At 40.3% G+C, this 17,595-nt stretch overlaps 1 protein-coding gene across 6 annotated transcripts in view; it reads left to right on the top strand.

The window, feature by feature from the left end:
* ARHGEF25 (Rho guanine nucleotide exchange factor 25) overlaps nucleotides 1–17,595 on the top strand; it is a 214,573-nt gene that overhangs the window by 183,405 nt on the left and 13,573 nt on the right. For all 6 annotated transcript variants that reach the window (XM_069970347.1, XM_069970346.1, XM_069970349.1 and 3 more), the window contains 8 exons: nucleotides 4,453–4,519; nucleotides 9,615–9,718; nucleotides 10,792–10,861; nucleotides 12,907–12,996; nucleotides 14,160–14,252; nucleotides 14,634–14,684; nucleotides 16,438–16,515; nucleotides 16,673–16,864. In XM_069970347.1, coding sequence (XP_069826448.1) covers nucleotides 4,453–4,519; nucleotides 9,615–9,718; nucleotides 10,792–10,861; nucleotides 12,907–12,996; nucleotides 14,160–14,252; nucleotides 14,634–14,684; nucleotides 16,438–16,515; nucleotides 16,673–16,864 — 745 coding nt within the window. The remainder of the gene's footprint in view (nucleotides 1–4,452; nucleotides 4,520–9,614; nucleotides 9,719–10,791; nucleotides 10,862–12,906; nucleotides 12,997–14,159; nucleotides 14,253–14,633; nucleotides 14,685–16,437; nucleotides 16,516–16,672; nucleotides 16,865–17,595) is intronic.

Raw genomic sequence — 17,595 nt, 5'->3', positions numbered from 1 at the left:
ATATTATACCATCATTTGGTGCACTTAGAATGCTGAAAATTGTTAAATTCAGATGAATCGTGTACCAATATTAAAAAATTTAAGTGATTAGGTATATAGTAAAGCATCTTTTATACAGGTAACCAGAGGTTTCTCTCTTTGTCCAAACCTTGTGAGGTATATAGGCAGAATCATCTACGTTTACAGTGTGTAGAATGATGGGTGAAAGAGATTAATAAGAGGGGAAATACTCCTCAAAATTAAGAACCTTACGGCCAGTAAAGTACAGTTTAGTACAGTAAAGGCCATGGTTGGTTTGGTTGATTATATGTATGGAGGGAAATGCTTGTCTGTTGATAAGAGACCGAGGAAAAGAAACACAGACTTGTTAGAAGATTTTCCCTCATACCTGACAATGGGAGCAGGTTCCGGGGGACGTGACTGATCAGGGGCTCTTTCTTCCTATACCACCCCTGGGCTTTGATTGGGAGCGTGATCTGAGCCTTACAGCAGAGATTACCAAGCCCTATGTTTAATGGGTGCTGTCACTGCAGCCAGACATCCCATTAGTTCTGCAAGTGATGACATTCATGTACCAAGTCTATTTTAAGAACGACAGAGCGTGACCCTCTAGATTGCTGGTATTAATGAGTGGCCTTCCCAGTGTAGCCATTATTATACACACACAGACTTACAGGAAATTTATATATTGCAGAGCTGACTTTGTTGATGAAGTAGTATGGAGTTTGAAACTGGTCCAAACATCATAATTTCTTATCTGTGGTTTCCCTTTTGATTGCAAGTGATACATGTGGTTAGATTATCTTATTGCAGGATTACAGTGCAAAAATTAAATAGTTAATGATAAACATACCACAACTTCTTATAAATTTAAAGAAATTCTATGGGCATGTCACTGCTGTTTTGATATGGCAGTAATTGTGCTCTATAGCAAAACATTTGGATCCACCCATAGAGATGCCTGCAAAGGGTTAAAAGAACAGGGTCACAGACAGGGCTGGACTGGGCAAATGCCAGAGGGGCTGCAGTGCTCAGTGGGCCTGTCTCCTCCTCTAGTGGCACATGTGGTATGTAGTGGGTATGTTTGTGGCTGATGTAGTAGGTATGTTAGTAGCACATGCAGTATGTTAGTGACACATGTAGTATGTGGGGGTATGTTAGCGGCACATGTGGTATGTAGTGGATATGTCAGTGGCACATGTGGTATGTAGTGGGTATGTTAGTGGCACATGTGGTATGTAGTGGGTATGTAAGTGGCACATGTGGTATGTAGTGGGTATGTCAGTGGCACATGTGGTATGTAGTGGGTATGTTAGTGACACATGTGGTATGTGGGGGTATGTTAGCGGCACATGTGGTATGTAGTGGATATGTTAGTTGCACATGTGGTATGCAGTGGGTATGTTAGTGGGGCATGTGGTATGTAGTGTGTATACCAGTGGCTGATGTAGTATGTTAGTGGCACATGTGGTATGTGGGGGGTATGTTAGTTGTACATTGGTATGTAGTAGGTATGTTAGTGACACATGCAGTATGTAGTGAGCATGTCAGTGACACATGTGGTATGGAGTAGGTAAGTCAGTGGCACATGCAGTATGTAGTAGGTATATTAGTGTCACATGTGGTATGTAGTGTGTTAGTGGCACGTGTGGTATGTAATGTGATAGTGGCGCATGTGGTATGTAGTGGGTATGTTAGTGGCACATGCAGTATGTAGTGGGTATGTCAGTGGCACATGTGGTATGTAGTAGTTATGTTAGTGGCACATGTAGAGTGTAGTGGGTATGTTAGTGTCACATGTGGTATGTAGTGTGTTAGTGGCACATGTGATATGTAGTGGGTATGTTATTGGCACATGTGGTATGTAGTGGGTATGTCAGTGGCACATGTGGTATGTGAGTGGCACATGTGGTATGTAGTGGGTATGTTAATGGCAAATACGGTATGTAGTAGATATGTTGGCAGCATGATGCATTTTGGGAAGAAAAATATTAAGAATTGCATTAAAAAGCCATCACCCCCAATAAAATTGTAAAAAAAAAAAACATCAAAGGGGTACCTCAGCACTTTTGATATTGTGCTTCCTCGCCACATTTCTCCAGTGCCCTGCTGCATCTACGAGTCCCCAGCTGTACAATACCGCCTCCACTTCCAGCAGTAACTGCCTGGTCAGCCAATCCATGGCCATGCTGCTGTCACATCTCAGTCAGTGATTGGCTAAGCCAGCTGTCACTACCGTGATGACCTTTTGTCGGAATTGGCGGAGTCTGCGGTCAGTGGGGAAACTAGAGACAACGCAGGAAGACACGGGAGGGACGTAGTGAGGTAAGCATAATAATGAGAATCTAATCATAATAATCTGAATCAGAGTTATAAGGTGCTGAATATCACTTCCTAATAAAAGACATCTGGGCAATGCTTTAGTATTAACCAATGGGCAGCGTGACTTCAACATGTTTCCCAGAAGATCTGTAAAAATATCATTCAATACACCTGAACACAAGTTTTGAGAGTTTTTTGCTACCAGCACCCTGTTTTAGTCCCACGACATAAAGATTGTTTGACTTTACACGTAATGTTAGTCAATGGTTTTGCCACATGAGACATAGTGTGGCTGTAAAATAATGGCCACCATATTAATTTTAAATTGTTGCTGTTGTTTTCAGACTTCAATGATTTCCATTAAAGTCTATAGAAACAACGGCCGTTGGTACACAATGTATAAAATAACCGCTGCTATTCGCAGTGGCCATCAAATTAATGTTCGTGTCATTGATTTGCGGCCTTTATTGAGTAAACAGCGGCCTTTATTTTAAGTTGTTCACACAGTGATTTTTTTTCCACAGTCCGTTCACTGTAATTTCCACTATACTGAATGGGACTTTAAAATATCCACACCAAAAGGGTATGAAAAGGTGGCCATAGCGAACATAAATTTGGAAAATGTACCTGCAGCCATCATTGCAATGTTTGATACTCAAAATAACAGCCGTGGTTTTGAGTCTCAAAAAATGGCTGTTTAAAAGCATTGTGTGAACATAGCCTTAGGGTCCATTCACACATAGAGGATCTGATGCAGATTTGATGGATATCTCTAGCATAAAATCTGCAGATTCAAATCTGCGACCTCAAACCTGCTGCTGATCCTGTATGAATAAATGGACCCTAAAAGCATTTTTGGTCACAGGTTGCTATTATGCGAATGTGACTTGTTTGCAAATTCTTTGCCAATTTTTAACAGCCATGTTGCAACTGTAATAAAGTTGTACAACAGCAGGTCGTACAAAATATTTTGGTTTCACAACTTGGATGAGACCTGTCATGTGACGTGTCACTGTGTAGCCCTATCCTTGTGCAGTCCATAGCATCAGGAACACTACTCACTTAGGTTCACACACCAGCCTAAAACTCCATATCAAAATCCATTGACAATTTTGATGCAGATTTCAGCTGTAGATTTTACTTTGCCTTGGTAATCTGCAGAGTAGTCAGTCACATGCCTAGAATCTGCCCCAAATTTTGTATAACCCTGTTCACTTACAAAGTACTTTATGTTACTGAACAATTTTGGTGGGGATTGGTGCAACTGGGATAAAAATAAAGGATCATGGCAAGATATGAGTTTTCGAGGCTACTAGGCCTGTTCATCAGACATAGTCATTTTTTTTAAAAATCATAGTGGCCTGATTTACTGGGTCATTTGAACCTAGGTTAAGGCTACTCCATGGTATCTGTCATCTGCGCTGGTTACAATACAGCTCCTCATCTAATCTTGCTGCAGTAGTAAGATACTGTGCTTGGTGTTTTTATGTGTCCTACCTATAATACCAAGGATGCAGATGTATTAGAATGCTTTGGCTGGGGCAAGTTTTGTCCTGTAAACAGGACAACCAAATGATTAATGATCCAGAAATCCAGCAGATAATACCATTGCATTTACATGTTCCTGCACAATATTTTTGCTCAGTACTTTGCAACCAAAACCAGGAATGGATTGAAAACACAAAAAGGCTATGTTCCTACACTGATGAAATTTAGTGGATGGCCGTTATTTAATGGGAAGTAATTGCAGTTATTTTAAAACAAGGGCTGATATTTGCAATTAAATGGCGGTTACCCACTCAATCTCAACAGTGTGTGAACATAGCCTTTCTGTGTTTTCAATACACTTCTGGTTTGGCTTGCAAAATACTGACCAAAATACTGAGCACAAATACGGTGTGTGAACATAGCCTTAGGCTATGTTCCCACATTATCTTTTATTGGGCCGTATCAGTCCAAATAATGGTCGTTATTTCAAAATAATGGCCGTTATTGGACAGCTGTGATTTTGAAATAATGGCTGATATTTGGACTTAAACAGCCAAATAAAGAGGTTGTGGGACCATAGCCTCAGACTGTGTTACTTTTCAGCATTTTTAATAATCTTTGATTTATCTCTCTTTACGGCAGGTACGTCTTAATGGAGTTAATAGAAACTGAGAAAATGTATGTAGAAGATTTGGGCCAAATAGTAGAGGTAAGATCAAGCAGTATATACAGTATGTTGGTGTATCTGTTATATCCATAAAGAATTACAGTCCGCTATGAGTGATTCTTGATGAATGGCACTTACATATCCTTGCTGGGCAGTGATTTGCTGCACCACAACCACTGTGTGGGAATACAGTCCTGGTAGTATTGCTTGTCTCCTGTGCTTGATAACTATGTTGATTCATAATAGAAAATGGGCGGCAGCAGAATTTATTGAGATGTGTAATGGGCCATTGCTTATGTACCGCTCCTTGGAGATAAGCAATAATTGAATTTCTAAGAGATTTTTATATTCTGACAAAAATGGAATCCTTGGTAATTATTTCTCCCGTCTTTAAACGTCTCTCTACATAGTGAATGTGCGGTCCCCCAGGGCTCCATTCTGCTAAATAAATGATAGTGGGAAGTTCCTAGAGATTACTATGTTGCACTCAAACCATTATTTTTTTTCATGTTCTGTGTATAAATACATGAGATTCAGAAAAGTAACCTACTCCTAGTGCATCAGAGAAAGCAGGGAGCAAGAAATAGCGATTGACATTTGGGGAAGTATATTATGCCACCCCTTGTTGTTGAGGGGCTTACAGAGAGGTGGGTTATACATATGCTGTCATTCAGCCAACAGATAGGCACATTGGGATGGTATTTCATGAATGCAATTTTACACTTAAATCTGGTACAAGGGACATGTGCCCTTACTTAGTGATGACTGGTTCCTCCTTTTTTGAGGACGTATTTTCCTTAAAATGGAAATTGATTGACGGCCTATGCTCAGGGTAGAGAATCAATAGCTGATTGTCGGGGTGCTGACAACCCTGCACCCTGGCAGTCAGCTATTGATGGCCTATCTGGACGATAAATCAACAGAAGTTTTGTCAAAAGAGCATCCCATTATCCTTGTATTCTGTCTATGTGATGTGATTTCCACTGTGTACATGTACCCTCTATGGCATGGGTCTCCAAACTGGGACCCTCCAGCTGTTGCAAAACTACATTTCCCATCATGCCTGGACAGCCAAATCCAAAGCTTTAGCTGTCCAGGCATGATGGGAGTTGTGGTTTTGCAACAGCTGGAGGGCCGAAGTTTGGAGACCCATGCTCTATGGAATACAGTACTAATGCTAAAAAAGTATGACTTAAAGCGTAACTGTCATTTCAGGGTCATTTTTCTGAAAACATTAAATATCAACAGTACAAGCGATTTTAAGAAACTCTGTAATAGGTTTTATGTACTAAAAGAGTTTCCTTCTGTAGTGAAAAAGCAATCTCCCAGCCTCCCCCCTCATATCAGATGAAGCAGGATTTCTGTCTCTATTATGTGGCTATGGAGAGGGAAGGGGCTGTTAGGAGTGACTGAGCACAGAGGATTTCTGCACAGCACAACACCCTGCAATCTTCTCTCAGTAAGTTCATAGATAAGCACTGACCTTTCTGACACCTGAATTTAGCGTTTTAGGAGCCCAGACAGTCTCCAAACAGCTGACCTTCATGTCACCTCTTCCTGCTCCCTCATCTCCCTCGGCCCCTCCCCCCTTCATAGGCTTACAATGGAGAGAGCAGAGCCTGCCTTCACTGGCTTCTCTGTAATGAAGACGTGTTTGCCTAATAATGCACAGATAAGAAGTCAGGGGGGAGGCTGGGAGATTGCTTCTTGAGTACAGAAGGAGGCTTTTTTGGCTGATGAAACCTATTACAGAGTTTCTTAAAATTGCTTATACTACTGATTTCTGCAATAAAAAAAAAACATGACAGTTACTCTTTAACCCTTTAAGGACGGGGCCCATTTTCGTTTTTACGTTTTCGGTTTTTCCTCCTTGTGTTTAAAAGGTCATAGCACTTGCATTTTTCCACCTAGAAACCCACATGACCCCTTATTTTTTGCGTCACTAATTGTACTTTGCAATTACAGGCTGAATTTTTGCATAAAGTACACTGCGAAACCAGAAAAAAATTCAAAGTGTGGTGAAATTGAAAAAAAAACCGCATTTCTTTTATTTGGGGGAAATGTGTTTTTACGCCATTCGCCCTGGGGTAAAACTGACTTGTTATGCATGTTCCTCAAGTTGTTACAATTAAAACGATATATAACATGTATAACTTATATTGTATCTGATGGCCTGTAAAAAATTCAAACCATTGTTAACCAATATAGGTTCCTTAAAATCGCTCCATTCCCAGGCTTATAGCGCTTTTATCCTTTGGTCTATGGGGCTGTGCGAGGTGTCATTTTTTGCGCCATGATGTGATCTTTCTATCGGTACCTTGTTTGCCCATATACGTCTTTTTGATCGTTTTTTATTAAATTTTTTCTGGATTTGATGCGACCAAAAATGCGCAATTTTGCACTTTGGGATTTTTTTGCGCTGACGCCGTTTACCGTACGAGATCAGGAATGTGATTAATTAATAGTTCGGGCGATTACGCACGCGGCGATAGCAAACATGTTTATTTATTTATTTGTTTGTTTACTTTTATTTAAAACCTGGGAAAAGGGGGGTGATTCAGACTTTTATTAGGGGAGGGGGCTTTTTACTATTAACAACACTTTATTTTTATTTTTTTACACATATACTAGAAGCCCCCCTGGGGGACTTCTAGTATATACACTGTGATCTCTCATTGAGATCTCTGCAGCATAGATATGCTGCAGAGATCCATGAGATCGGCACTCGTTTGCTTTCGGCTGCTGCAGCCGAAAACGAACGAGTGCCGAGCCGAGGACGGCGCCATCTTGGACGCGTCCCCGGCCGGCATCAGTAACGGAGATCGCTCCTCCGGGACAAGGTCCCGGAGGAGCGATCTCCCCCACTAGACCCCAGGGAAACGTTGCCTCCGGTAATCGGAGGCAGCTGTCAACTTTGACAGCTGCCTCCGATTAGCTAATTAGCGGGCACGGCGATCAGACCGTGCCCGCTAATAGCAGCGGTCCCGGGCTACTCGCGGCACCCGGGATCGCGGCACTTCAAAGCGGGGCCGCCGCGCGGCCCCGCTTTGAAGTGCAAGTGAGGACATATGACGTAGGGGTACGTCATATGTCCTTAAGAGGTTAAAGGATCATGGTTAGACAAGGTCTCTATTTTGGCAGTGATGTATATAATATGAGCATCTTTCTTACAGCTGGATAAGTCCAGGGTGAGGATACTTAATTATTACTTCTTCGCAAATAGAAAATAAAAGAAATAAACAGAGCCCAGCTGATATAACACAAGCAGGAAATAGGGCTGCTGGAGCTAATGGAAAGCAGGAGCATGAAGGGCTATAGTGCTCCAGTATAAGCCCTTTGGGATGTGCGGAGCCTCATGCAACTACTGGGATATTTATGCTCCTTTGTTCCGGGGCCATGCACATAACAAGCAGGTCAATCATAACATGGGACATTTAATGAAAGCTCTTCTGCACCTCATGAATGGTGGGTAATAGTGGGGTGACTAATATCATAATACTGTATTTTTGGCTATTGGACCATTTTATATAGTGTATGTGTTCTGCATACCTATGTGTTCTCCATATGAGCTGTTACCACTTGTGTTTTTATTCACCACATGGAAAGGTTCCCCCCCCCCCCCTGAATACAGCAATGGCTCAGAAATTATGTTTGTTGATATAGGAGAAATAGCACAGTCATTTTTATTTCTAAAGAAAACACTTGTGGTCTTATTGTAAAAATTATAATGATATATCAGAAGTTTCAATAGTCAGCACATAGCATAGCCAAGCCTCCCAAAACCCACGCTAAGGCTGGAACTACATGGTGACTTTTGCTATAGGTCATGGGAGTTTAAGGACATACTAGAATATCAATAAACCTTTAAGACATAATTGAGAGAGACACCATGACTGGAGTGGAGGAAAAGGCAGTTTATTTAAGACAAATGTAAAAACAGTACTTAAGTAAAGAAAATCATTACTCTACTCCAGAACTGTAAAAGGCCCAGACATTGAACATTGAACCCTCCTTCTTATAAACTAACCGCAACAAAAGGCATGTAACAACATTAGGGGAGGGGGCGAGGGGAAAAACCTACTGACAGGATCCCAGGTCTTCAAATGGGTGAGGAAAAATTAGCTGAACTTGTTCAAAACAGTACAATTTATGTCCCCAGACCAAGAGGATCATGGGAGGTATTGCTCCAATGAAAACCCTGCTACTGGGACAGATGTCACAAACAACCCCAAGCTCTCATAGGTCAAACAGCTGACCTATGAGAAAGCCGTTTCTATCCCACTGTAAAAATTACCTCAGATATGCATAGAAACCAGAATCTCCCTCCATTTCCTTTGACCAATCAGATGTGCCAAAATCCCATGTAAAGCCCCCCCATAATGACCGGGCTCGCTCCATTATGATCCCTATGTCACGCTGCTAAAATGCCACCAGTTATAAGGATTTTGGTCAAAATGCTGCCAGTTTGGATTTCTGCTAATTATGTCTGTCACAGTCGTGTTAAACGGGGGTCATAATGTGACTTAATTTGCTATCGTGGAAATTTACAGTGGAAAATTGTAGTGTTAGACTATATTCACATACTGTAAAATTAAAATATGTTCTGGAAATTAGCCGGCAGTGCACACACAGTATAGAGTAATGGCCGTGATTTATTACAAACGCTTAAAAAAATGACCCGCGCATTATTTACAACCAGCTTTTCCAAAAATACAGATTCTTTTTTGTTTATACATGTTTTATTGTAACTCAAGATTACATGTGTATTTACCTTTTATTTTACTGTGTATGAACCTAGCCTCAAGGTTGCACTAAAAAAAAGTCACTGTGTAACCTAAGCCTAATGTTCAGGTGTTTTCTTTGTGTTTATGTGGGTTTCCTCTGGGTACTCCCGTTTTCTCTGACACCCATAACATACAGATAGGTAAATTTAGATTGTGAGCTCTAATGGGGACAGGGACCAAAACTGAAAACTATCTTAAGTGCTACTGAATCATTTGGTGCTATACACATAAAAGCATTATTATTATTATTATTATTATTATTATTATTATTTTTATTATTTTTATTATTATTATTTTTATTATTATTATTATTATTATGTAACAGCCTGTTATTATGTCACCTTTTTCATCAGGGTTATATGGCGACCATGACTACTCAAGGAGTTCCTGAGGACATGAAGGGAAAAGACAAAATTGTATTTGGAAATATTCACCAGATATATGACTGGCACAAAGAGTAGGTGGACGATACATGATTACGTACAAAATGAATATAAAATACAAGACAATATTCTTTTTCACAGAGCACCTCTATTATAGATGTGTAGAACTACGCTCTCTAATGGTCAGCAGTGCGCACACCCTATAGAATAACAGCCGTAATTGGTTACAACCATCCAAATAATGAACATACTCATTATTTACCACATGCTTATGCTAAATATCAGTTTTTTTCATCTGTTTACACATTGTTTTATTTTCACTCAAAATTATAGTTGTATTTACAGTAGCCTTTATTTTACAATGTGAGAACCTTAAAGGGGTACTTTTTTCTTTCAAATTAACTGATGCCAGGGATTTGTAATAAACTTCTATTCAAAAAAACTCCAGTCTTCCAGTACTTATCAGCTGATGTATGTCCTGCAGGAAGTGGTGTCCTGCAGGAAGTGGTGTATTGTTTTCAGTCTGACACAGTGCTCTCTGCTGCCACCTCTTTCCGTGACAGGAACTGTCCAGAGCAGCAGCAAATTCCCATAGAAAACGTCTCCTGCTCTCCAGACTGGAAAGAGTACCATTTCCTGTAGAACATACAGAAGCTAATATGTACTGCTCTATTTTCTACAGCCATAGTTGCACAAACAACGGATGTAGTTTAGTTGTTCATGTACATTATTCATTTTTGAACCGTCCTTTCCCATTAAAGTCTATGGACCTTTTTTAATAGACACACCCAAAAAGGTGTAATAAGTAAAATAATGTTCTTACTGCTGATATTGGGACGTCAGCCATAGGAACATGCTAAACATTGGACAATATTTGGTACTCAAGACAATGTCCGTTGTTTGCACATGGTGTTAATGATGTTAAGTAGTAAGCTTTCAAGACTACTTAGGTCTCTTTATCAATCATGTCAGTCTTGAATGCTTACTCTACATGATCATTATTTTTTGCTAGCCTCTAAAAATCAACATATTAGCAGGATTGTTATGTTTACTCCCACGATCTCACTAGCTATATATTACATATTCATAGTTTTTAGTAACTTTTGACTTAGTATATACTAACTCCTCGTGTATTGTTACATTACAGCTATTTTCTAGGTGAACTTCAAAAGTGCCTTGAGGATCCAAACCGATTAGCACATCTCTTCATAAAACATGTAAGTTCTACTACAGTTATGTTTGCTACAGGTCACATGACAATGTAAGGTGATAATCTATAACTGAATTATAACAAGATAAAGTAGTCAGTTTTCTGTAATTGGCCCTGCCAGGTCCCCCTGTCATTGTCATGTGTTTTTCAGCTATATACCATCTTTAACCTTTAATAATTCAATTAGAGGCATGACTATTTGCAGTATTTAGGGTTATGGTGACCAGACTATTACAGTACTTCTTTTAGTCAATGCTGAATATTTCCTATAATAATTACTTTTCACTAACAGATGGCATTTTACAGATAATGTAAAGATAATGCATTTTTAGGCCACGTTCACACAACGTATATTTAGAATTAATTACGGCCGTGGTTAATTCAAAATATTTTATACATAAAGTACCATATTGAGGCTAGTTCACCATTTTTTAAAAACACATACTTTATTATAAAATAATAACATACAAAAAACGATTTGCAATAATAGAATAGACCAGCAGATGGCAATATACACGCAAACAGATAAATTTATAAAGTTTCTTATTCCTATAACATTTAGGGTAGTGCAATATATTCTTCAAACTCCCTGTATAAAGGCTAATGTATATAATATCACCGTCGTCCACACTGGGACTACTAATACCGGCTAACTAACCCCAAAGCAAATTGAACTCATATAATCCTGAACACTCACCCATTTCTGTTGCTGTGTATCTGCCACCATGTACCCCTCAACGACGTTTCGCGTTGGTTTGCTTCCTCAGGAGGGTTAATTCAAAATATGCATTGTGCTGAAATTGCACATAGTATTCACTCCAGCCGGGATCCCTAGCGGCTGCAAAAAAGACTGACATGTCAGTTTTGTGTGGCTGCTATTCATTAAATAGTGGCCGCATAAAACTGTTAGTTCACAAAATTTAGAGTGTAGCTCCGGACGCACTCAGCATTGTGTGCAATTGTGAATTGGGATGCGGGGACACACGGATGCGCCCGGATCCCAATTCACCAGAAAAGAAGTTTATCCAGCCAGTACTGCAGTACCGGCCAAGATAAACTTCACTGACACCGACCGTTCTGTGACATGGCCGGGTCACAGAACGGCCGGTGTCATACTATGTGTGAATATGTATTTAGCATGCTTATTAGGAAAGTCCCTAACATACATGCTGTGTCCATAAGTTTCAGGCAGAGACTCAAAGGCAGTTTACATGCGCCGATTATCAGCCAGAAGTATTGCAACAAATGCTCCTGTGGCCAATAACTGGCCCATGTAAAAGTGACAGCGATCAGCTAAGGATACACTCAATTCTCAGATGATTGTGTCTTTAAAACATGCTTAAAAATGTATCATTATTTGCTGCACTTCTCCCTGTGTAATGATAAAGGCAAACTGACTAGGTATATATCTGTGCTGCCAGTTTGCAGATCCTTTTTCTTCTTCAGACCCCACCTCCTCAACAATAATTGACAGATGGAGGAGACGGGGCCTGAAGACACAGTGGCTGGACGGGAGAACTGGAGAAACAGGATGCTGGATCAGAGAAGCAGCACACTAGGTAAGTATGTACTGCTGTGTAATCTGGAAACTCACAGCACAGATATATGTATCTCTGTGCTGTCAGTTTCCAAGGCTTTACATAGATCATTCATGCAGCCCGGCCAGTCGGTTTGTGGTGCCATGTAAAGGCACTGCCAACAAGCACCAAACTCGCTGATAGGCCCTCGTATGCACCCTGGCAAATCTTTAGCTCTAAAAGGACCTTAATGGAGTGTCCTTGTAGCCTTAATTTGGTGGATATATGTAGGCTACACTATTTGTTCTTAAACATAACCTAACAAACAACAAATGGCCTGAGGAGCAGAGCTGCAGAGATTAGCCTGAAGGAGTGAGGGTGCTAGGGGTTTTACTCCATAACCCCCTATTGTGTATAACCTGCAGTACCCATATGCACATTGAAATGTGACTGTATAAGTAACCAGTAATTTGTTTTGGTCACTATTTCACCAGATGTTTATATGATGACATAATTGTATTTTATATTTCTGCAGGAGCGCAGGCTGCACATGTATGTGGTATATTGCCAGAACAAGCCCAAGTCAGAGCACATTGTATCAGAATACATTGACACCTACTTTGAGGTAAGAAGAGTATCTCAAAGCAGTAAATGACTTGAGATAAATTAAGTAAAAGGGTTTTCCCAAACAAAAAACTGCCCTCCACTGCCAGAGGTGCTACAGTGATGTCCCTGTACACTGAGCACGAGCCACTGCAACAACTCACTGACCTCAGCAGTCACATCTGAGTGCACTTCCAGTAAAGAGTCTAGAGTGGAGGTAGTGCCACTATCCATGCTTTTACAAAGCCTGGAAAACCCTTTTTAAAGTGTATCTGTCATTAAAAAAGACTATTTGGCACAGATTTACCAAAGCTTGATACTTGAAAACAATTGCACATTGTTGCTCATAGCACCCGGTTTGCGCAAAAACCTGCAATTGTTTTCAGATGTTAGCCCTGTTCACCTAATGGGCCAGGGGTACTGTAAGGAAGGGAGGTTGTGTGGCATATAAGCATAGTTTTTAATACTTGCCTCAGCTGCCAGGCTTAGTAAATCTGGTGAGGTGCATGAGAGCAGGGATTTATATTAAACTGGCATATTTGTAATTTGTCTAAAGTTTTGATCGCTGCTGAGACCCCCACTGATCAGGAGAACAAGCTCCTTGCAGGGCATTGTGGCACACTTCAGTTTCCCGCTGTCAATCATCTCAAAATGGAGTTGCCTCGTAGAAAATTGCTCCAAGCCGGGCCTACTTATTTTGGCTTGTTCTCCTGAGTGGTGGGGGTCTCAGGGGAGAGACTGTGAGCAATCAAAACTTTTGACAGGTATCTTATTTATCATATTTAAACTTTTTAAAATGACAGTGCCCATTTAGGTTTTTATCTTATGGCTGGTTCTTTACTTTATATTCAACTTCTGGCTCTATGAACCATGTATTGTAAGAAGCAGTAATTTCCACATACATTCTCTTAGCTCTTTTTACACATAGGAATTCTGGGGATTTGCTCATGAATTTAAGTAACTACTGTGCCTTACAAAGGCACCATACAGCAGCACACAAAGGTTATCTAAAGGTCTGGAATATAGACCAAAAGGCACTTGGTGTGTTACCATAAGTGAGCTCTTTGGGTGTTGGCACTTGTAAAAAGCTGATTATAGCGGTGAATCAAATTATTACATAGTCTATTAAATACCATATCTCCATATTTCTAAGTACATAATATGATTCTGCCCATCCTGCCGCAGGAATTGAGGCAACAGCTGTCACATCGCCTGCAACTCAATGACCTACTTATCAAACCCGTGCAGAGGATCATGAAGTACCAGCTGCTGCTAAAGGTATGAGGCCTATTAATCCCTCCCCAATTGTTCACTTGGTACAGTTCACTTCATATTACAAATCAGATTATGCAATCAAGTGGACATGTCATAATAAGTTATCGTTTGCACATTCCTGTATGACATGTATTATTATTAGGAAGTTAACTTGAAAATTGTTTCTTTCCTTTTATCTACTGGAATCTCCAACAGAAATCCAATGGCATTGTATGGAGTATAGAGACACAGCGCAGATTCACCACAAATATACCTACTTACTTACACACCAGTCTTTAGCTAAAAGGGGTGTATGGGTGACAATGATGACATTGAGGGCGGTACAACTTTTACTTATTCAGTACTACTATAATCTAATAAAGTGTATACTTGTTCTCCTCCTAGGATTTCCTCAAGTATTACAGCAAAGCTGGACAAGACATAACAGAACTGGAGGTTGGTCATGATACAATATGGCTCTGGATATGTATTGTTTTATTATGTAAATGAACATTGAGTAAGCTTTGCCAGCTTTAAAGGTCAGTGTAGAAATAATTTAATAACTGCATTGAAATGAATGACCCAATCCTTTGTTGTAGCTGTTAAAATTCTCTGTGCACTATCCCTTCTACTGTATAGTGCAAGATCTCAAGATCGCAAAGATCCATCATTGTCACTTATCAGCCCCAACCTCCATGGCTAGGCAGTAGCTGAGATATACTCGAGCACCTGCTAAGTAAGCATAGAGTTTCCCACCATAATTATTTGTTGTGGTCTGTTCTGGCCTTTAGATACATGCTGCCTAATATACAGATAAAATATATAATGTTACACTATAATACGCGATTACATTATAAAAGCACAGTGGTTCTAAAGGGTAATGCAGTTTAGTTCTCCTTCATTAGTTTTGGACTGTGTTTTAAACTGTGAAATATTAGTTACAAGTAATCTCTCATGTGCTTTTCTGTTTTTCTGTACAATATATACCTATCTAGTTCATATGTTAGGTGGCTGTCACCAGACCTAGTCAAAGGAGAAGTCACACGAACACTTGAATTGGCAGGTGGGGGGGAATAATGAACAAGTAAACTCAACCCTCCTCATGCCTTGCACTGCTCTCAGGTCCCATTCACAGGAGCGGGGTCCTGCAGTTCTGCTGGCTGCAGTATCACGACCCTGGTGATTGCCCGCTCAGCTTATCAGTGACTGGGGCAGAACACTGGGCAACCACTCAGCCAGGCTGTGACGTTGCTGCTGGAAGAGCTGGGTATGTGACGTATCTGGTTTTTAGCTGAAGAAGACAGCTGGCAACGGTGAACAGGACCCTGGTGCGGCACAACAGAGGCAGGGGGACGGGGGTGAGTTCACTTGTTTGTTGTTTTCTCACCCACCTGCCTGCCAATTTAGTGTTCATAGGACTTCCTCTTTAAGACTAGCAGGATCACAAGACAGGCTTATTTTCTTATGCCTGATCAGATAACCCAGGATATCAGATCTTAGAAAGAATTTATTTTGCTTTTCTTCCCATGCAATAAACCGGTGCCAGTGTATTCTGAAAGGTTTTTCTGCCTAGACAGCTACATGTTAACACAGCCAATCTGTGCAAGAAACCATACAATAAATCATCTTCTAGTGGTTGGAATGTCTGACCTTTTTTGTCTTTGACTATCTTTATGCTGTACTATTACTTCCCTATGAATTCTGATGTGTTTATCTTTGCATAAGCTTTCATTTTTATAACATTTTTATTTCTTGCCCAATGAAAAACTGACAAGTGTATTTGCACAAGTGGTCACTTGCAAGTCTTGAAATTGTGCTGTACAGCCAATGGGCAACAATTGCCAGTTCTCCCATTCCATTTTTCCAAAATTAGAAACATTCATACATGATAAAATATGTAGTAGTTGCCCAAACAACATTCTTTACTTAAATGTGTTATTCCAAGGTTAAAAATTTTCCTCTATCCATAGGATAGGTTACCTAGCTGATCAGTCGGTGAAGTGTCCCTGAGTTAATAGAACTAGAGTGTGCATGCCTGGCCACAGCCCCATTCACTGTCCATATATCTTCTGAACATTGTTGAGTTCAGCCTTCAGATAACCCCTGTAAGCTGTATGCACTGTACCTGAATGACATTGCTCAAAATAAAAACATGAATGAAGCTCATGTAATCTTTCTTACAACTTTATCTTTGTTTTCCACATTTTAGAAAGCCGTGGAAGTGATGTGTTTTGTCCCTAAAAGGTGCAATGACATGATGAACCTTGGCCGGCTGCAAGGGTTTGAGGTAAAGCTTCTCTTCTTTAAATATTAGATCATACAAACTACAAAATGGGATGCTCTTTGTTTGTGTTTTTGACTTGTTGAGTTTTTTATTTGGCTTTATTTAGTTTGCTGTGGTGTTTTTTTTATATCAGCTATCTGACTACTGTCATTCTCTTCAGGGAAAAATCACAGCTCAGGGGAAGCTTCTCCAACAAGACACATTCATGGTAATAGAACAGGAATGCAGTTTTCTGACAAGGGGAAAGGAGCGGAGAGTCTTCCTCTTTGAGCAGCTCATCATCTTTAGTGAACCCATTGATAAGAAGAAGGGTTTTTCACTACCTGGATACATCTTTAAAAACAGCATCAAGGTAAGCATCAGGCCTGATGGTATTGATTGTATTGCTCTTGCTTAATCACTCTGCCATTGTGTGGAAGTAAAATTCATGTCCATTACGCTTATTGCTATCATACCACTCACAATTAAGGTTTTCTCTTTTTTTAAAATTGACAGCCCTCTAGGGTTGTAATGAAATACACTATCCTCATCTTGCCGAGTGCAGCACCACTGCCAGTTCTGCTAACAACGTTCTGAACACACTGCAGCCAATGACTGAGGTCAGTTACAAAGGCCAGTCACTTAGAATAGGCTTCAGAACATCATCAGAAGTGACAGCATGCCATCAGTGTATTTTATTTTACACCTATGGCATTTACATTATTTAAATTAAATTTAAATCAGCAATTTCCTATAAACTATGGTGACTTTTATGAAGGTTGTGCCCCTCAGAGAAGTTGAAGATTCTTACCTTCTCCATTGTGTATGCCAGCCATAGACGTGGCAATGCATGGAGCCTCATTGAAGAGTCTCGAAACACAGGACTAGCCAGATATCTCTCCGTAAGGGAAAAACCAAGGCCAGGTATCCATCCACAGACAGCTGTTTTGGGGTGTTGCCCTTAATCAGTGTGGAGCAGGATTCTTTTTTAAGACTCTTCGATTAGGCTCCTCGGGCTCTTTTTTGCATATTCATGTTTCCCAGGGGGCAATGCACCTAGGACTTCACTGCATTGAGCGCTTTCACTAACAGCGGGTAGTGTTA

The sequence above is a fragment of the Dendropsophus ebraccatus genome, chromosome 5, assembly GCF_027789765.1.
Source record: "Dendropsophus ebraccatus isolate aDenEbr1 chromosome 5, aDenEbr1.pat, whole genome shotgun sequence".
Lineage (NCBI taxonomy): Eukaryota > Metazoa > Chordata > Amphibia > Anura > Hylidae > Dendropsophus > Dendropsophus ebraccatus.
Note: the sequence above shows the minus strand (reverse complement) of the source record. Positions and strands in the feature narration are given on the sequence as shown.